This window comes from Malus sylvestris, chromosome 15 (assembly GCF_916048215.2).
Source record: "Malus sylvestris chromosome 15, drMalSylv7.2, whole genome shotgun sequence".
In the NCBI taxonomy this organism is placed as follows: domain Eukaryota; kingdom Viridiplantae; phylum Streptophyta; class Magnoliopsida; order Rosales; family Rosaceae; genus Malus; species Malus sylvestris.
The window spans coordinates 47,431,814-47,452,893 of record NC_062274.1 but is presented as its reverse complement, the minus strand read 5'-3'; the positions used below and the strand labels follow the sequence as shown (position 1 = coordinate 47,452,893).

General features: G+C 36.7%; 1 protein-coding gene across 5 annotated transcripts in view; it reads right to left on the bottom strand.

Annotated features, from left to right (window-relative positions):
- Positions 1-21,080, bottom strand: part of LOC126601554 (BEACH domain-containing protein B-like) — a 37,721-nt gene that overhangs the window by 12,636 nt on the left and 4,005 nt on the right. For 3 of the 5 annotated variants that reach the window (XM_050268274.1, XM_050268272.1, XM_050268273.1), the window contains exons 3-27: positions 18,769-18,832; positions 17,974-18,208; positions 16,834-17,010; positions 16,073-16,396; positions 14,659-14,881; positions 13,844-13,912; positions 12,953-13,414; positions 12,491-12,815; positions 11,407-11,862; positions 11,141-11,299; positions 10,903-11,052; positions 9,498-9,653; positions 9,266-9,307; positions 8,826-9,170; positions 7,454-7,627; positions 7,139-7,299; positions 6,725-7,040; positions 6,164-6,593; positions 5,680-6,016; positions 5,329-5,517; positions 3,744-4,005; positions 3,394-3,585; positions 3,097-3,315; positions 2,818-2,994; positions 1,889-2,004 (exon numbers count right to left, since the gene is read on the bottom strand). In XM_050268274.1, the coding sequence (XP_050124231.1) occupies positions 1,889-2,004; positions 2,818-2,994; positions 3,097-3,315; positions 3,394-3,585; positions 3,744-4,005; positions 5,329-5,517; positions 5,680-6,016; positions 6,164-6,593; positions 6,725-7,040; positions 7,139-7,299; positions 7,454-7,627; positions 8,826-9,170; positions 9,266-9,307; positions 9,498-9,653; positions 10,903-11,052; positions 11,141-11,299; positions 11,407-11,862; positions 12,491-12,815; positions 12,953-13,414; positions 13,844-13,912; positions 14,659-14,881; positions 16,073-16,396; positions 16,834-17,010; positions 17,974-18,208; positions 18,769-18,832 (5,760 nt within the window). Of the gene's footprint in view, positions 1-1,888; positions 2,005-2,817; positions 2,995-3,096; positions 3,316-3,393; positions 3,586-3,743; positions 4,006-5,328; positions 5,518-5,679; positions 6,017-6,163; positions 6,594-6,724; positions 7,041-7,138; positions 7,300-7,453; positions 7,628-8,825; positions 9,171-9,265; positions 9,308-9,497; positions 9,654-10,902; positions 11,053-11,140; positions 11,300-11,406; positions 11,863-12,490; positions 12,816-12,952; positions 13,415-13,843; positions 13,913-14,658; positions 14,882-16,067; positions 16,397-16,833; positions 17,011-17,973; positions 18,209-18,768; positions 18,833-21,080 lie in introns of those variants that run through there. The other 2 variants (XM_050268275.1, XM_050268276.1) reach the window with 2 other exon arrangements.

The window sequence follows — 21,080 nt, the reverse complement described above, 5'->3', positions numbered from 1 at the left end:
AAGGGAAAAAATCCAAAGCTTTGTGGGGTTGCCTGGTATCGGCAATTTTTTGGAATATATGGCTGGAACGCAACAAAAGGATTTTTGAAGACTATACTGGAGTGGGGGCAGAAGTACTTTGGGGGAGAGTAAAATATTGGGCATCTTTTTGGGCTTCGGTTACTAAAGAGTTTAATAATTGCTCTCTATCTCAAATACTGTGGGATTTGTTAGCAGCAGTTAAGTGAGCTAGGTCTAGAATTGGCTACTGTAGCCAAATCCTATTGGGATTTTCCTTTCTAATTTGTTGGTGGACTTCTTATCCACTTCTGTGTTTTTCACTATTCTTTAATAAAATTGTTTCTTCTCAAAAAAAAAAAAAAAAAAAAAAAAAAACAAATATCTTGTGCAGATGAACAATGCATCAAGTCAAGAACAGAATTAAATCATGCTTCTGAATCTAACTACTCATGTATGGCCAGGGAATTATACGCAATCTATTCGCCTAGAGTTAAAAATATCCAAACAAAATAATGCACAAGTATTTTCCTGGCTTATTAATTTAAAAAGCATGGAGAAAATTAAACCCTTGTTTCGGAGTCTAATAAAATTTTATAAAGTGTCTCCGCTTTTTCAAATCTAAGTACATATATAGGAAAATGATAAATACACGCTTTTTCTCCTTCCACACACCCCTCTTTAATCTTTTCTATTGTTTCTATTTGATTTATTCAATATAATGGCCAGAAATAAAGAGGTGTGTGAGAGGCTAAAAAGGGTATGCAAAAATCAGCTCCCCAGATTTATTATATGAGGATACAGTATAATATGGGTCATCTGTACGAGGACAAACAAAAACATAAGGACATAAGGTAGAGGAATTGTGGGATAGAGTTCTATTTGGTGTTATGGTGTTTCGATTGAGTATAGGGATGTGAATTTTTTTTTTTTCCTTCATCTTTTTATGCTGTCTTAAACTGAATAGAGCGAAAAGCCAGTCAGAGATGAGTTTGGCAGTCTTAATGTAATTTGTAAGCTCACATCCTGTCACGTTGAATAAAATGCATCTCTCTTCAATAAAAAATGGTTAATAGACAGATCATCAGATTACCCTGCATACAAACTATTTTTTATTTTGATAAGAAACACAAGTTCTATTTGGTGAACACAAAAGGAATTACAAGAAGCATGGACAAGTAGTGTTTACATTTATATGTTTAATTGTACAAAATTGGCCGATTAGCATAGTTATAGGCTTTTTTAATAGGAGTTGACTGCTAGCCTTTCTTTTCTTTCCTTGTAATCAACTATGTACTATTTAATCCTCCTTAGAGAGAAGAATAATAGATCACGTTATTCTCTTTACCAGTAGGGAAATCTACAAGTACGCCATGAAACACCTAAAACACCAGCAGAAACATAAAAACCCAAACAGAAAACCTAAGGGGTTGTTCGGTATCCCTCTTGGATCCAATTTTTTGTTTTTGAAATGAATGAGTATTAAGTAATTTACCCACATTCATCATTTTTGAACATGAAATAGAATCCAAGAAGGAAACCAAACAGGCCCTAAGGGTTTAGGGTCACAATATTCTATTTACCTCTAGAGAATTATACAAGTAGGCCATGTAACACCTAAAACAGCAGCAGAAACATCTAAACCCAAATAGAAAACCTAAACTGACAGACAGAGCACCATCCCAGAATGCCCTCAGTACTAGACTCCCTCCAGTGCAGACTGGCATAACTACATACAACTATTATGACAACATTAACACTATTCATCTGGCAAAATTAAATTTAAGCAGATTCATCTAGATAGGTTAAATCCACACAGACAGCATTAGCGACTGACATCATAATGGACATCAGTTTCAGATATAAAAGTTGCAACTCCAGAAGCTAGTACCTGGATGTTTGGCTATCAATTTCTCCTTCTAGCACTTCATATAAGGCAGAGCCATAATCTTTATGGCGTTCTAGCTCCAGCGAATCCAGGGAAAAGTCAGAGTTACTAGCCGGAAACTACAAGAAAGTCAAATTTTAATTGATAGTCTCACCTCTGCAACTAAAATGAAATAAACAGATAATTACAAGCCATTTCATAGCATTGAAAACCAATTAAGCAATGCTTTTGTGTGTGCATATAGAAGCAGAGGGTTAACAATTCATTACAAAAGGTCGTACCCAGTGCACAAGGCTCCCGCTTTACGCAGGGTCTGGGAGAGGTGAATGTCGGCTAGCCTTACCCCCATTTTATGGAGAGGCTGCTCCCAAGTCTCGAACCCGAGACCTACCGCTCATGGGCGAAGGCACTTGCCATCGCACCAAGTGCAACCTCTTTAACAATTCATTACTGAAAGAAAATTTAAGGAACCATCAACTGCATTGGCTGACTGTCACCAGAGTTTGTCCGACAAACCCATCGGAATTATTGGTTTAGTAGACATAACAGAAAACTGGTGAAATAAGTGAGCATGTGATGTGAAAGTTTAGAACTGTGATGTGATTGTCAAGAGATAAGAAGAACTGGTCATATTTTGAATTTCAAGTCATCTATCCACAACCGAGGAAAGATGGAGAGCATCTTCATAAATCAGAATAGGAAGACTGAAGTTAAAGAAATGCAATTGGAGTGTCACATAATCATGGAGTGTCCACTAATTGAAGCAGTTGATTTAGCAAACCGAATACAATGCAGATCTGTTTATGTACTTTTGTAAAATGATAAATTATTGTATCCATTTTTCTTTTTTATTTCTATTTAAGCTTGGGTGGTGTGGTTGAGCATGGAAGTAGTTAGGATATTATGATCTCAATTCCAAGTAAGCTGATTACCGGAAGTTTTTGGTCTATTTCAGAGATAAGCATCTCATCGACCAGTCTTAGAAGGTATAACGTGTTGTCCCGGCATGGTTGCGAGATGAAGATATTCTCTTCAGAAGACAATTCCACAAGTTTACTGATCAAATCCTTATATATATCTCGAAGCAAGTATCGAAATGAAATGCCCCCCTGCCAGAAATAGTAAAAAAAAAAATTAAAAAAAAAAAACTTGAGATCATATAGTCTATAATTAATAAGAGATGTAGAATAACACAGTGGATTTTAACATACATGTTCACACTGCATTAGTAGGAAAGTCACTGTATCTTCTAACTGCTGCCACCCACCTTTGACAGAATGTACATAGTAACAAAGAACAACACCAAACAGATTCCTCACCATATCTTGCTCATTTTTCTCATTGTCATCTTGGTCTTGGGGATTAACCTTGTAGTTTTTGAATACACCAAGCTTTACACAAGCTGTTAACCAGGCATTCCAGCCAAATTCCTATTCAAAACATTTCAGTTAGGAGAATTTAATAAAATAAGAGAAAGTGCACTATAAAACACATGTAGCGCTAAATACCATAAAAGCTTCAACATTTGAAGGATCAGAATCAAGAAGATCAAGTAAGTCTCTGACAATTTTCATTCTTGAACCTGCATCCTCACAGCCAGACAGGAATCTGAAAATAAGAACCAAAATTTGCGGAAGGAGAAAATGAGTGCTATTTGCTTTGTTTCTCTGCCTTTCAACCTGGTGGTGTTTCTGTAACACCTGTAAATCCGAAATCAATTCTCAAGTAAGTTTGCCCAGTATCCTGTTTGAAAAATCAAAACAAGAATGCAACAATAATTGCACAGCTACAATGACAGGATGAACTGCAAATTTTTTATTTTTTGCTTCATAATTTTCTAAAACTGTGTTTCAAGTACCTGTTTGGGGCTAGCACCACCAAGAAGAGCATCAAACAACGAAGCACACAAGTTATCTGTTTGTGGAAACCTGAATAACCTATCAGACATGGCTGAGAAAATTGGTTGCATCTTCATACTAATTTTTTTTTGGCCATCTGAAAGAAACCGAGATCTTCCAACTGCAAGATTAAAAAATCTTGCTCCCTTCTTCTCAGATGGAAGACCAACCAAAAGTCTCCCAAGGAGTTGCAAGCTGAGCAATCTAATAGGTTCATATTCCCTATGGCAAAAAATGAAAAACAAAATCAGAAGACAAAATATAACAGCATAGGTCGTGTTTCTTATCGATCTTTACTTTTAACGACATATAAGTGACTGTATTCTGAAACAATGGTCTAGAAAAGAAAAAGATTTTTCCGCCTCGGTTACTTATAGTAATTTACAATCATATAAGAGTAGACTTATTCGAGGAGAAACCAATAAGTAATTTGGGCAAAAACTCACCGTTAATCATTGAGAAACATATTTAGATATATATATTTTTGCAATCGTGCAATTATATCTGGAAGCAACATCGTCACTCTTTGTTGAGCAATAAGCATGTGGTATTTGGTGATAGGAGGGGTTCTTTGGGTGGAGAGAAATTGGAGAAGCATTGAAGTTATGGTGGTTGTGGAGGTACTTTGCGATAAAATCAGATTTTGGCCTTCTTTTGGGTATCTGTATTTTCAGAACAGCTCTATCCTTTTTCTGCTAAATTAGTTTACTAGAAGCCAGCTCTACGGTAGTTCACTGCATTGTGTTGTGATACGGTCAGAATCTAAAATGTTCCATCTCTGGTGGTTAGCTTCAAATTTGTGCTTTCAGGTGGACTACTTGTTCTCAACATTGTATTCATTTCAAGACTTTAAAGATTTCTCTTTTCTATGAAAGAAAATGCCAATTATGGAAGGGTGGTGCAATTCACTAGATCAATCCTAGTTTTCCCTATTACTCTCTAGACAGACCAGTAATTATATAGCTATTCACCGTAACATACAGAAAAAACAATATATATATATATATACACACATAAAGCTTTATCAGTATTGTTGCCAATCCTCTAAATCCTTAAAGTCATCACTAATCTTTTGAGCCAATTTAGTTTAAGTACCAGACTACTTTAACAGTAAAAATAATTGCCTTTTTAAGTAATAATTGAGTTCTTATGGTGCATTTGGATGGACTTTAAAGTTCCATGGAACTTAGGCTAAATTTGTAAGCAGTGTTCTACAAAAACTAGATAGACGGACTTGAAAATGACCAGATGCATTACAATTAAGAACTTTCAAATGATTCCTTGAAAGGTGTCATTTGAAAGTCCTTTGTTTAGTGCCTTCGTAGTTCATTTGTAATGTTTTAATACTAGCTTTGTAGTGCTTGGGTAGTTCATTGGTAGTGTTCTAGTGCATTTTTGATAATTCAGTCTAAAGTTCCTTGTTACTTTGAAAGTCCCTCGTCCAAACAGAGAGTAAGAGAACACTTGAAAATAAGGTCTTACCCACATATTCTAGTGTGAAGATTTAATTTATACATCATTGAATTCATAATATTCAATGCATACCTCTGAAGAAGATTAACAAACATTTGACAACCACCGATCAGGTTGACCTGCTCCAGGAAAGCTGCAAGCAGTGGTTTTTGAGAAAGTGCTCGAACAAGCATATGTAAAACATCCTCAATACAGGTTGAATCCTGACTTGTTTCGAAAAAAGCTATTAAAGCTCTTATATCTGCGGCTGCAATTTTCTGCCTGCATATTACCCAGGACATTTTTAAGATTTCACTTAAAACATTAAATGAACAAGACATGATAGTCTGTTATGTTAAATTTGCTTGTTGGAAAGGAAAAAACATAATCATAGCTATATGTTTCGAAACAACAAAATCCTTCTAATGAAGTGAAGAGCCATACCTGAGGCTCATTTCACCAAGGCTCAACAAAACAAGACGAATTTTTCGTATCTCTTCATTACTGGGTCTCTCCCCAAGAACTTGTTTTGTGATGGGATGAAGAAGAGGCGTGTTTCCAACAGAAAATCGAGATTTTGGATTATCCCAATAAAATTGGCGTATTATATCAATAACACGGGGGAGCCGGCAAAGGCTTTTAAGTAACCTTGGGTCATTATCAAACTGCTGGATGAGAAACATGTACAACTCACGCTGCACCTTATAAGCCGTATACAACCAGATGAGAGGGTTAAGAAATATGCTAGATATAGCCTCTTTAGTAAGCAGCTCCGCCAAGCCTAAAGGTAAAAAAAGGAGAAAATAAATAAATCTGGGCAAATGAATGATTCAGAAACTTCTGCACAATTTACATGGGATAAAAAAAAACTACAGATATAAGTATTAGCCGGTTATATGAGAATTGAGAAACAGTTAATGATATATACCGCAGTTTGCAACGACATAAAATAGATGTTTTAAGGCTGAAAGTGTTTCCAAATTAAGCTGCTGAGGAGGAACTGATTGCAACAAGAACCCTAGTATTGAGAATCCAGAGAGAAGATGCATCTGTTGTTGATTAGCTAAGTTCTCATCCAGAACAGAAGCTATGAGCTCAATAACTTCAGCAGTCACCCGTTCTCTCGTGATAATAGGCAATGTATGCTCCAATTTCCCACTTTCTTCACTTTCATATTTTTCAGACTGGGCAATAAGAGGAAAAAACACTGATACACCTCCAACACAGTAAATTATCTGTTGCAATAATCGTCTGGAGCATTGCTGCGTGCCAACCATCACAGTTGCTTCAAATGAGTTCTTATCTGATACATGGTCCAGCATTGGTGAAACATTAAAGAGTTTCCTGCCATCACATGCCTGAAAGAAGAGACCAACTGCTTAGAGTACTCCTTTTTCCTTATAGGATAACTAATGGATTAGGGTTACTTCATAAACAGACACGAAAGATTATACAGAACTAGTTTTCTAATAAGACTATAAGAAAGAACCTGTGCATTAAGTCCAAAAAGAATTTTTGATGCAAGACCATCTTTGGCATCAAGGATACCACTAAGCACTGGGTTATCCTTAGATGAGGTGGCTTCACTGTCAAGAAACGAATACATGTAGCTTGGTCCAAGAGAATATATGCCCTGAACTTGCTCAGAAGAAATGGCATCATTAAATACATAAACAGGACCAATCTGACCGAGGAAAGGATGTGAATCTTTTACAGATTCCAGAGCCAAATCGTCGTCATGCAGGCGTATATCAAATTTTGCGCCAATTCTACAACTTGTTAATAATTCATTAACTTTGGCATATCTGAAACACAAAAGTATGAAAGTAAGGGATAATATTTGTAACTAGACAAAAGATAAAACAAATCCACATGTGAAGGAAGAACGGAGGTAGCCTCCAACCTGCATCTTTCAGAAGAAACGAGATCACCATCCACGTAACACCTCAATAAGCTACCCCCAGAAAATGCTCTTCCAATGCTATGAGTTATACATAGAAAATGCCACTTCTTTCTAACAATATTAACCTGTAACTGGACCGATTGTCGCTTCAGATTTATTGACTGGAATCATGAAAGACATCATTAGTGGCATGACACTGGTGGTAAGCTTTAGGATATGGCAAATGAAAATGAATAAAATAGCAACAAGATTGAACACATCCACATTTAGAATATGTGTCAAGCACGAGAACATAGTCCCCAACAATATATTTACCTCATAAACAAGCTTGTCCTTTGCAAGTGCAGCCATACACCCTCGTCCATTTTCTGCAAGAAAATTGAAAAGACCCATTTTTCCACTTCTGGGGAAATTCTCCACGCGAAGCCAACATGAAAAAGAAAATCCTTTATTCAGAGGCCACTGCACAGGCGTTTTTATTATGATCCCCTACAAGCAAACAAGAGAGAGAGAGAGAGAGGATCAGACACAAGATACAACAGATGAAATAATTTATGGCATTTCAAATAGTACAAAACAATTAACAACATAAAACAGAGCAGGAAAAATTGTACATATGTAGGGTCTAGAGTTTAGAGTTTAGAGTTTATAGAGTATGAGGGAGGCTACAATTGAGAGGGAGTTATCTTTAAACGTTATCAATATACATAAAGCTAGCATCCAAAACCAAGAGTAAGTAAATAAAACCATGTTTCCAGTCAAGAAAAGAACTCTCATTAACAACAGTAGAATTTACAAAAAGTGGATAAGAAATCCACCAACTACTAAAGTACTAAACCAGACCTCTCAAATAGGACTAATATACAAAAATCAAAACTTGAATCCAAACTCATATTGCAGCTGTTAACACAACCATCATTACAGAAGAATAAGAATAATCCCTGAATTCATTTGGAACTCATGCCCAAAGAGCTGCCCGGTATCTAACTGTATCCCATAGTTCATTTATGCCCACTCCCTTGTAATCCTAAAAAATTCTTCTATTACTCTCCAACCAAATGTTCCAAAAAACTGCCAACACCAAACAACCCCAAAACTTGAAATAAAAACTGTTATTTCAAACCATGATATGTATTCAGTTGACATACCAACCAAAAGAAGAGGAGAACACATTAGACTAGACAAAATTATGGGGATGGTGGCGACCTAAAACCTACTTTTAACTTTTAAGAATATGCATAATAGTACAGTTAGGCTACTTTTGATTACTTTGAACTTCTGAACACATTAGAATTTAGAATAGACAAAATTAAGGGGATGGTGGAGACCTACAACCTACTCTTAACTTTTAAGAATATGCGCAATAGGGCTACTTTTAATTACTTGGAATTTTTTAGCAGGATTTTATTAGTATGTTAGCATCGGTCCCAAGTTTTCAAACATTTCAAAAGATCAAACTGAACTACTAGTCCGAACTTGGAAGTACCACCTCATTTTCATTCTACTCCCTTTGGGTTGCGTATTGATTATAATTTTAGGTGGTTGCTCTTGATGGACTCCTTGTCCATCTTGTTTTCCACTTCATTCAATAAACTTCTTGTTTCTTGTAACAACATTTAAAAAAAATAAAAATAAAAATAAAGAGGAAGAAAAACAAAGGAGCTTCCGAAGAGAGAGTGGGACTTACAGAATCATTCCCAGTGAAGTCAAAGAAGGCAGTAGGACCCTTTTCATTTAGCATTGACAAAACACTGGACAACAATAGTGAGCAATACTTTTGCTGATTCCCAACTTTCTCACTTCGGAGAAGGGCAAAGATTTTGCGAATGTCTTTTCCAGATGTGCTATGTCCACCAACAACCTGAATTAGTTGGGCAATTTTCAAGATGACACTATCATTGTCTTCTTGTGAAAACCAATCAAGAAGAAAATTAAGCATTCCTGCTCTGACGCAGGAAGCCTGATTGGAAATGGAATCCCTCAGTAGTTGTTGAAACACATCCAGCCCGTTATGCTGCAACGAGTCACTGCTCTGCCCAATCATAAAATAGAAAGCAATGATATAGAAAGATATAGACTTTGGGAAATTTGGACAGTTAGAGAACAAAAATAGAAATGATCACCAACCTCCCGCAAAACACGCAGATAAAGTATAATCACGTCTTCATTCTGCACGGAGAGAAGTGAAAAAGAAAATATAATCACAAGAAGCAGGACCCAGGAATTTAATTCCATAGCCATAGTTGGTGTAAGTATAAAACTCATAAACAACAAATAAATCTGTGGGCATTATGGAAAAGAAAAGTCCTGAAAGGGGATATTAAAAACTTTCTGGATAAGGTTTGCTTTAGGTAGACACCTTTATTTTAGGGCCTGATTTCATATCAAACTTTCCATCAACAAGCATATCAAGCAAAGCATTCAAAAGTCCTTCACTTGAGCGTGACTGACAAAACTCCAACAGTAAGCTTTGCAATGTCTGGTATCCCTTGCCTGCAAGAACTCTAAATGTAGCCTGCAAAAATATATCACCCAGTCGACATTAGCAACTAGAAACCTAGAATTATGAACAAGAAAAGGAAATTGTAGTACCCAAATATCAAATGCATATGCTTACATAATAATGCTGGCATATTTGAGAGTCAAGCAACCTAGGAAAGACAAATGTATAAAAAGAATTCTTTCTTAATGGGTAACAAATCTTTTGTTGAATCTAATAAAAATCAACATGTACAACATAGAAATTAGCCAAAAGTTGAGATTCAAGACAATTCTCTTTAATTAACATATTTGATGATCCCTTTTACCACTGCAGGATCCCAGAAGTTCAAAGATCATGATGTTCCCCTAAAGGAACCCCAAAAATTCAAAGGCCACTCACCATTTTTTTTTTTTTTTGAGAAGAAACAAAACATTTTAAAGAAGAAAAGAGAAATACACTGGAGTGGATAAGAAATCCACCATTAACAAGAAACAAGAAAAAACTCTCACTAGGATTTGGCTACAGCAACATTAGCTAGACCTAACTCACTTTACTGCTGCTAACAAATCCCACAGTAATTGAGAAATAGAGTAGTTATTAAAAACATTTGAGACAATGTTACAGCCCACACCTTACAGCCCACACCTGTGTGTGTGTGACAATGTTTGATAGATAGGGTTCCTTATTGAAGATGTTGGGGGTGTGGGACAGCGTTCTTGGTCATCCTTGTAGGTTCCAAGGAGGATTGGACTCTGTGTGTGTGTGTGTGTGTGTGAAACTGTTAGAGAGACAGGGTTCCTTATTAAAGATGATGGGGTTGTGGGACAGGATTCTTGGTCATCCTTGTAGGCTCCAAGGCGGATTGGATTTTTCACGCTATTTATTTGGACTAGAATGCTGTCGTTTTGTAATTCTTCTTTCAGTGTTGTTCTCTTTGTGATCAGCAGGAACTCAAAAAAGTTTACGTGTTCATAATGCATATTCAATTGATGTTCTATTCTCCATGGTACTGCCACATCCACAAAGTCAAATAAAAAATGCAATGCACAGTGAATGCATCTGGATGACATCATGAAACTAAATTCAACATCTTCTTTGAACCAACAAGACATAAATCAAGCATTCAAGCTTCTATACGACCAAACAAGGAGAGACAGTAACCATGAGAGATAAAGGATTACCTTCTTTTGTGGAAACAAACTTTTTCAAAGAATACAAAAGGAACACTAAATACAAGAAAAAGATGGAAAAGATGTCCATCTAGGTTTAAAAATTGAAATACCTTTGATGTATCATTGCTTGCAAGCAGACAGGTAAGAGTTTGAAGAACATTCAGAACCAAGTTTTCTCCACTGCCCTCCTCAAGGTTACCATTTAGTAAAGAGACAACGTGCAAAAAGCACTCTCCATCACGAAATAAAGTCTGATAGTACTGTGTAAAACAAATACTGATGAGATGTTGAAACTTCAAACAAAATGACTACTGAAGATGAAAACAAAATCAAGGCATTGGATTATACCACAGGATCAATCTTGAGCATATCTCTCATTCCAACAAGTAAATAGATTGACAGTGCTGCAAAGCTTTTCTCTCGTTCCTTTATTTGAGTGAACATTTCCAAGTATTTAGAAAATAACTGTAATTTTGCTCTTTGATCCTCTTCAGATGATGGTACAGTCTAAAAAGTAATATATCAAAATTCAATATAGAATTAAAGTTAATCAGCTTATAAACACTAACAGTCAAGACATACATATCAAATGAACACAAGATATAAAGGAATACCTTCATCAGCTCAAATATATGCCTAAGCACATTATCCCTGAAACCTTCTTCCCAGAACAAATCAAATAAATAACCAATACATTCGGTGCTATGCAGAACCAAACTTCTAGCATCTTCTGCTGTTAAGAAAAATTCCATATAGAGCTCCATGGATGTCTCCATGCATTTAAGCCATCTTTGCATTGTCTGATGTGATTTGGATCCCTGATGACTAGGTACCACTTCATCAATATTTTTTTCAAGAGAAGGGCTTATATTGCCAAACCTTCTTGACTCTTGGGCTTGAATGCAAGCAACTTTAAGCACACGAGGAAATGCATTAACTGCCTTAAAAGAAGCAACAGTTTTCTCAGCTGAAAGCTGTAACACGCGACGCAGACTCTTGGCAAGAACACTAGCAACTTCAGGATTGCAAGCAGAGTGTTCAAGGGCATCTAACAAAGCAGATAATTCAGGCTGCCATACAGAAAAGAGGCAAGAAGTAAGGAAAGATGCAGAAACTATGAAGCAGGTGTTGATTTGAAGTACTGCAATTTTTTTTGTTATCAAAGTACAAGATTTTATTTCAAAATAAGAGCTGTAAGGGGACATGTAATCCACCATGAACAGAAAACAAAACAAAACAAAAATACGTACGGCTTCATTTATAAAAGAACTAAGATTGATCAAGATAATGCAACCTTCCAATCTAATAAAATGGTCGATAGAGGTATATTCCTAAAAATAGGAGATACAGAAGCCCATAGTGCTGCCCAGTACTACAACTACTCTGAGGACATTGACAAGTTTTTTTCCCCTTGCAAATATATTTCATGTTTGAGGACATGCACAGAGAGATGCGTAGGCTGAAACTCTGGGAAAGGTATTTATCAGGGCTTATATTGTCCATAAGGTTTGTCACCTAACAGCTTAACAACAGCAATACCAAGACAGGAAGATATTCCTTAATACCTTTAAACAATGTGTTATTTTACTAAGCACAATAAATCAGCAGTACTAATATGCTCTAATGTTTAAGCTGACCAGATACATAAACCAACAGATTGTGAGTTTGGTGAAGAGTAAATGTCTGAGAAAAACCAACCAAGTTATGAGCACTTCCACTAGAAGTTGCAGCAAACTCCACAAATGAAATCACTTCCATTTGGAGAATTTCAATCCCACAAACTTTTGCTTGACTGTTGATGCCACTAGAAGCGGAGGGCAGTTCAAGGCTCCTTGAGGACTCATAATATGTGCAACACTCTCCAGAAAGGTCATCAGACGCTGGTCCAAAGTAGAAAAAATTCTCAGAAAATATGAGTTCCCAGATTCCCTCTTCCCGAAATACTTTCAGTGACACAGGAGATGAAACAAGAAAATTCCTAAATGCATTTAAAACACAATGCTGCAGAGTATTGACAAAGACCCTACAGATAATGCAAAAGGCAACGAGTAAGATCCATAAGAAAGGGAGAGAAATTGAACAAGTACATTAACACAGAAGTAACAACACCTAATAAATAATTGGAAGTGGCTTGGCACAATACTTCCTAAATAAATTCACCTTAAGTGGCTTGGCAGTTCATTTTGATTTGAACAGGCCTTAATGCAGGGGAACACAGTATGAAGAACCCTCATAATCCATTTGATTGAAAGTTCACCATACAATGAAGAGACTGCCACAGTAGTTCGACCAGTGGATGTTTCGAGATCATGAGATTTAAAATCTTCTGAAGCAGGAAGAAAAGAACAAAATACTCTGCTCAGCTTAACAGCATAATCACTCCAAAGTTGAGAGAAAGAACCATTGGCAGGAAGTGCAACAGAAGCCTCTGCTATATGGTTTTTCACATTATTCTCACTTCCGAAGTCAATCATAGGCGTTTGGAAATCAGGCTGACCAGGCATATTCTTGGTCTGCTGTTTGTACTCTTGAAACATGAAAGCAGGCGAACAAAAGCTATTTGCAAATTTGTGAACCCTCCCATTTTCACAAAGAAATTGCAAGTTGCTGATATTCCCAAAGCTGCATACTTGTCAAGGGAATCAATAGTGTTCTTTGCCGTTAATGAGGATACAATTGCAAATTTGCAGAACGGATACGGTCATATCTACTATTTGATAAACAAAAGAAGGAATAATGAAAGGCAAAGCTACAGAAGATCTTTGTTGCACAGAAAATGATCGAATAGGAACAGTACTTCCTTTATGTGTTTATTGGATTTATGATTGTACCCATTCAATTCAACTATATAATATATATGCATCCATGCAACAAATATGCATTGAAGGTCTTCATGATATTCAATGGATATAAGCATAAATCCAATAAAAACATATGGTACACAGTAAGACAACTTCATTTATTGGGAGAAAAAGAATCACAACATCAAATTCCTAATTAAACAAAAGTACAAAATTTCACAAGTTAACTAACGAAGGACACAAAGGATACACAGCCTCTTTGAGAACTTCCAGAGAAAGAACATGAAGCTGGAAAATTTTTAGCAAGGGGTTCTCAAATCTGCAAAAAAATAGTGAGCACATATCAGAGAGATGGAGTGTATAACACAAAGAGCCATAGAGTTCCCTTCTAACAGAAAATATCCATCCACATAATTTTCTGAGTCACTCAGACTCATGTCACAAAAATTGCTATGAAGTTCACAACATAGTAAATCAATTTCAAATCAGCAAAAACTTACTTTGCTGGTTAAATTACATCTTAAAATACAAAACAAAAACATATACCCAGATACCACCCTCTACAGGACCTTTTCTTTATGACGTTGATAAGCTGTTCAGCGAATACTTTACCAGAAAAAGATAAGAAATTTAATCTCAAGCAAATTCTAGTAGTAAAGTAATACATACTCTTGATCTGGCAGAGCCACATTCCCTTAACCCCAGACACCAACAAAAGATATGTTCTAAAATGACCCAAAACAAACAAAAGCTCACCTTGACCTGCATAATCTATCTTGAAGGAGATCAAACAGATACAGAAATCCTTTCAGAGAAATTTTAATTTTGAATCTACATTCTACGCAAACTTAAGAAAAAAAAAGGTCGTACCCAGTGCACAAGGCTCCCGCTTTACGCAGGGTCTGGGAGAGGTGAATGTCGGCTAGCCTTACCCCCATTTATGGACCGTAAATAAAATGAAATGTTGCTCACCATTCATTAGCATTTCAAGAAAATTTTGCATATATGATTGCACAAGATAAATGAACCTTAGGATGCAAGTCATACACAAGGAGTTGGTATTACCTTTTCTCAACAGCAGAAGCAGAACTTTTCAATATTAGCACATTACTTGATGGTATTCCAAGACCATCCAACAGAACTTCAAGTCCTCCAATGCTCTTAAAATGATTTTGACCACGAGGATTCTGAGCTAATGTCAAATAAAGAATTCTCAAAGACAAATACAGAAGTGATGTATCCGTCCACTGTTCTTTCATGCTTAACCTTTTGATTACACGCAGCAGCTCTGGGACAAGAACAATCTCCATCAATGAAAATGTAGATGCAAATAGAGTACAGGGATCACAAAAGGCACTACGGATATCATACAGATACCATAAAGAATTTGGGGCCTTCATAGAACTCAAATATATCCAACAGCAAAAAATGAAGTGTTGGGGGCGGAAAATAGCAGGATCTCAAGGCAGCAGGGACTGGCATGGGGTAGTGTAGGATGTCTTCATGTATTATGTGCACTGAACCCTATGAAAACGTAAATACCAAGAGCACATGCTAAGGACAACAAAGGAATTCATACAACTATTGAAAAAAAAAATATTTCTTTTCCCCTTTTTGGCTTTGCTCAACATTATGAGATTTTCCAAAATCATATTAAATTAACTTGAACAATTTTTAATTCAACAAGTTACAGAAAGAAGAGAAAGGTAATTTCATAAAAACGAAAAAAAGGGGCTGCCAGAAAAGAAATGAAATAGATTGCACGGAGATAGTCAAGCACAAAAAATAAAATAAAGACACAGACACTTGAGATACAAGCATGTAGAGCACTAAGTGTCCTGTACAGATGACAAAATGAAAATAATATCTCCAAAATAGTGGAACTAAGACCAACTACACAGTCAAGGTATAACATACATACACAGATGAAAACAAGAAAACAATCTTGTGGAAGTGATGGAACTGTGACAAAATAATAAGTTTTGTTATTTCCGTATAACTGTGGATTAGCAATGCAGAAGTGATTGGGCATCTAAGAAATTTACAACTGTAAGCACGGACAGATACATCATGGAAATTAACAAGGCACACAAAACAAAATCTTTACAACAAATGGCAAGGACATGCACATGCAGTCATGAACGCATTTAGCACTTTTGATGTGTGTAAATCATAACCATACAAAAACATTTTTTACCAAGTGGTACAGTTCATCAAGATAAGATTAAATTCTCTCTAGGAAAAGTTGACGTAAGAAGAGTGAGTAATGAAATTTTTTTAAAAAATAATTAAATCACATATGGAAGATGTCCAGACTCCAGACTGTACCATATTGTTTCTAAGAGTGTAGCACAAGTTTTCAGTGTGTATTACCAAGTCGAGATGTGAAGTACTATAAGTTACAAATAAAAATTTCCACCCTATTATCATCCAAAAGAAAAGATAAGAGAACAAGTAAAAACAAAATTGCCTACCTTACCTACTAACCAATTAAGTCCACCAGCTTCCATCACCGACACAACTGCCCTCTGCTGCCATCGTAACCTTATTTCACTGGAAGGAACCTTTGAACTACCAGAAGAGTCAACTGGAGATGCACCACCCCTTGAAACAAAGCCTATAGTATTACTGTACAACTGACCTTTCTCATATACATTTGAATTTAAATCAATGAAACTACATATTATTGACACCACATATACAAGTATTTGTTGCAATAGTCCAGTCCTCTCCATAGTTGAATTAGAAGACTTTTCATCAGCTGAAAGTGCACCGCTTATTGTTTTAAGCTGGACAACAGCCCCTGAAATCACAAAAATACTTGCAAAATTAGCAATGTTTTGCAAGAATAAGATCAATTAAGGCTTAAAAAGAAATCAACAAATTTGGTGGATAGGGTCCTAATAACATATTTTACAGCATCACACACATTAAATCCAAACAAAATATTTGTACAATCCAAAGAAAAACAAACCGAATTATAAATCTAATCCAACTTTATGTCATTTGAATCAGTTATTTTCAATCATTTAGGTGTGTTGGGGTTTGAAATCAAATAAATCAAATGGTTAAAACAATTAAAAGAACATATATTTTTATCAGCAACAAAAATCTTCAATCAATTGAGGGGCGTTTAGGTTTTAAATAAGTTAACAATTGCAACAATTCAAATTATAAAAACACCGTTCTGAATGTGTCATCACAAAGAGAAATTACACTAGGAGAGTAAACTACTAATACCTTTCATTAATGCCGTTAGCTTTTGAATCCCACCGTAGTATCCAAAAACTCTGCAATTATGCAATGAACGAGTAACAATCATAAGAGCATCCAGGAGTGGCATTCCTTCCGAAATGATATTTAAGGTTGCGGAATGGCCAGAGAAATCTGCTGACGATCGCACTGTACTGTTGTTTACTGGATTAACCATGGGAGAAACAAAGTAACCAAAATTAAATGTAAGAAAACCCATATTGAAAGAACAAAGATCATAACTAAATAATAGGGGGAGGAACAAAGGGGCCATAAGGAAATAATTAACCAAATATCAAGAGCTAAAATATCAATGTATTACACCATGACCACAATCCTGAAAAGAGTTTACCAAATGTCTTCCAAAAGAGAAAAGAGAAAGAACAAGATACAATTTAGATGGCAATGATGAAGTCCAATGAATAATGTGCAGTTACAAATTTGTCCCAAAAGACTTAATATTTAATCATGCACTCCTACCATGGCTGATTAGCACAAGTAAAATCAACTTTGTTAATAAAATATACTACAAAAGAATGATTTACTTCTTTTTCTGATTAAAAGGTCGTACCCAGTGCACAAGGCTCCCGCTTTACGCAGGGTCTGGGAGAGGTGAATGTCGGCTAGCCTTACCCCCATTTATGGAGAGGCTGCTCCCAAGTCTCGAACCCGAGACCTACCGCTCATGGGTAAACAAAAGCAAAGATCCTTCCTTTAGATCAATTTCTGTAAGTTACTGAGTATGCCTGGCAGTTGATTAACTGCAAGATCCTACCTAAACTCAAACTCACACAATGACAATAATAAACTAACATCGAAACACAATAACTAACTGCCTGCATTTTGGCTGGAAAGAAGATTGGAAGCTATAAAGCCAATTCCCATTCTTACTCAACTCAAGTAGAGAATGTTTATCTTCATGTACAAGGTAAAATATATAAATAAAATAAAATAATAAATTTTCCAATATCCGGCTGCTAACATTTTCAATTGGACTTTGTAGTGGTATCAATCATACTGCCAAAGATATCCCATAAAAATAAAGAAATTATGTTTTGCAAAAAATTTTAAACCGCACACCAAAGTAAATTGGCAATTGCTAAAAAGCAAACATGAATTTCAACTTACAATCGGCAACCATAGAAGATATATGTGTAATCTCTTCAGTCAACACTAGAATGACTTCTGCAGGATGTCCAGCAAAGCAGCCAATAACTACATCATCTGAATGTGATGAATATTCTGTAGACTGAAAGGTAGTTGAAGCAGCCTCTGACATTTGGCCTGTATTTACTGGTTGCCAATTCTTGCATACAGCCAGAAACTGCTTAAGAAAAACATGAAACAGCCTCCTCTTTTCCACCTATATTGAGTGAACAAATAATCACAAAGTTAAAGCATACTACAACTATAGCTAACAAGGAACAAGAAAATCTATTATTGTCATTCTCTGCTATTATTGTATTATTCCTAACCAGTTGAGTAACAGTTTTCCAAAAAATAAATCAATAAATAAATAAACCTGTTTAAATAAAATTTCTTGAAGGCTATCAAATCTCATGAAGGTTAGGTTATAACTCTTTTTTTTCTAAGCATGTAAAATATGTATTATCATTGTTAGAGAAACTATACATAGCTGGACAAGAAAATGAGCATAGCTCCTCTAAGGACCGGTAAGTCCCTCTTTTGTTTTTGGCAAGACAGAAAATCCCTTGTCAATCTTGAACATAGTGCATGAGGAAAAGTTTATAAATAACTCGACAAAATGTAATTCTCAAGTCTCAACACACAACCCTTGTTTTTGGCACAGTTCATTTTATTAAATCAGAAAAAAATAATAATAATTTACAAGTAGCCTTTGTGAAGAACATTGAAGAATCTTTGGAGAAAGAATTTGATAAATTGATAAACTTCCAAACATACCTTGTCGACAGCTTTTTCATATCTATCCCAAAGTATGTTTAGGACCGCCTCATCTCCAACTTCACTGCAAAATAAGGGGCCAAGTCATCAAACTATCCATCCTAAAATGGTTAATAAATTCTCTTAAAATTCTGCATATACCCATGTACATAGTATACAACAACAACAACAACAAAGCCTTTTCCCACTAAGTGGGGTCGGCTATATGAATCCTAGAACGCCATTGCGCTCGGTTTTGTGTCATGTCCTCCGTTAGATCCAAGTACTCTAAGTCTTTTTTTTTAGAGTCTCTTCCAAAGTTGTCCTAGGTCTTCCTCTACCCCTTCGGCCCTGAACCTCTGTCCTGTAGTCACATCTTCGAACCGGAGCGTCAGTCGGCCTTCTTTGCACATGTTCAAAATCACCGGAGCCGATTTTCTCTCATATTTCCTACAATTTCGGCTACTCCTACTTTACCTCGGATATCCTCATTCCCAATCTTATCCTTTCTCGTGTGCCCACACATCCCACGAAGCATCCTCATCTCCGCTACACCCATTTTGTGTACGTGTTGATGCTTCACCACCCAACATTCTGTGCCATACAACCTCGCTAGCCTTATTGCCGTCCTATAAAATTTTCCCTTGAGCTTCAGTGGCCTACGACGGTCACACAACACGCCGGATGCACTCTTTCCATCCAGCTCGTATTCTATGGTTGAGATCTCCATCTAATTCTCCGTTCTCTTGCAAGATAGGTCCTAGGTAGCGAAAACGATCGTTTTTTGTGATCTTCGCTAGATTGCTCCGGTCATTAGTGTGGATAAGTATATAAATGGATAGAGATAGGAAAGCAAACACAAGATGTACGTGGTTCACCCAGATTGGCTACGTCCACGGAATAGAAGAGTTCTCATTAATTGTGAAGGGTTTACACAAGTACATAGGTTCAAGCTCTCATTTAGTGAGTACAAGTGAATGATTTAGTACAAATGACATTAGGAAATATTGTGGGAGAATGATCTCGTAATCACGAAACTTCTAAGTATCGGAGTGTGGTGTCGTCTTGACTTGCCTTATCTGTCTCATAGGTAGATGTGGCATCTTCTCTGGAAGTACTCTTCCTCCATCCAGGGGTGGTATCTTTAACTGGTGGAGATGCACAAGGTAATGTATCAATTTCACTTGAAGCTTACTTGTAGTTTCAGGCTTGGTCAAGCGCGATACAAACCATGTAGTAGGAGTCCCCCAAGTCGCCGAGCTAGGGGGTCTGCTGAAAGAGGTGACAGACAAGGTAAGCAATCAGAGCTCCGACTGATTGTTCACCTTCTCCCCATCTTGCAGCAGCATGAAGGATAAAGAGAAGAAAAATGAGAAGAGATGATATGAGATACTTTTGCTTTTGAAGAAGTAACTTTCCACAGGCTTATTCTTGAACTGAGCTGGAGGGTTTTCTGGTTTCCTCCAGAGTATAAGGCCGACTGAAGAATTTGAGGGTCAAAACAAGTCCATCAAATCTAGAGTACGTTCCACCCTGCTGATATGGGATACTTTTGCTTTTGACAGAGTAATGAATGTATCGGCACGTGTGCTGTTACGCTTGTCTCCACATGCTTCCTTGTATCCTTCGCACTTGCCCTATCTGTTCCTCAAGCAGATGCGGAATCTTCCCTGGAAACATAAGATGTTGAAGATGAGTACTCGAGAGCAATGCCAGGTAAGTAATCAGGTAAGGGGTTCCAGGCAGTCAGTTCCTGGCTGGAAGCTTGATTCCAAGTGCTGACTGATTGCTCTCTTTCTCCTTGTCTTGCAGGTAAAAACAAGGCCAAAAGAAAAGACAGGGAAAAAGCATGATATGGGATACTCTTGCTTTTAACCCTGGTGATATGAGATATTCTTGCTCTAGTATAGCTTGTTTGCAGAGGTATTATCGGGGGGAAAGAAAGCTGAATATTTCGAAAGGCTTCGTTGGGAGTGCCCTCTCAGATATGATGAAGGGTTGAGCATTTTTGCAGGTCTGCCTGTCCGTTGGGGATGGAGGTCGACATATATAGGAGTCTCCCTAACAACAAGTAGTAATGCTATTCCTTTACCCTGCTTGGTCATAGCACGGTAGTGGGAGCTGCCAGTTTCACATGTTTTAACTCTGTCAGAGCACTTTGAAAAAGTGGTCTGTGGTATCTGGCTCTCAAGATTTGGAGAACGATGCCTCTTCGATTTTTGAGAAAGCAATCATGCTGGGGGTATGACTCTCGAGATTCGGAGAGCAGTGTCTCTTCGATTTTTGAGGAAGTAATCATGTTGGGAGTCTGGCTCTCGAGATTCGGAGGGCGG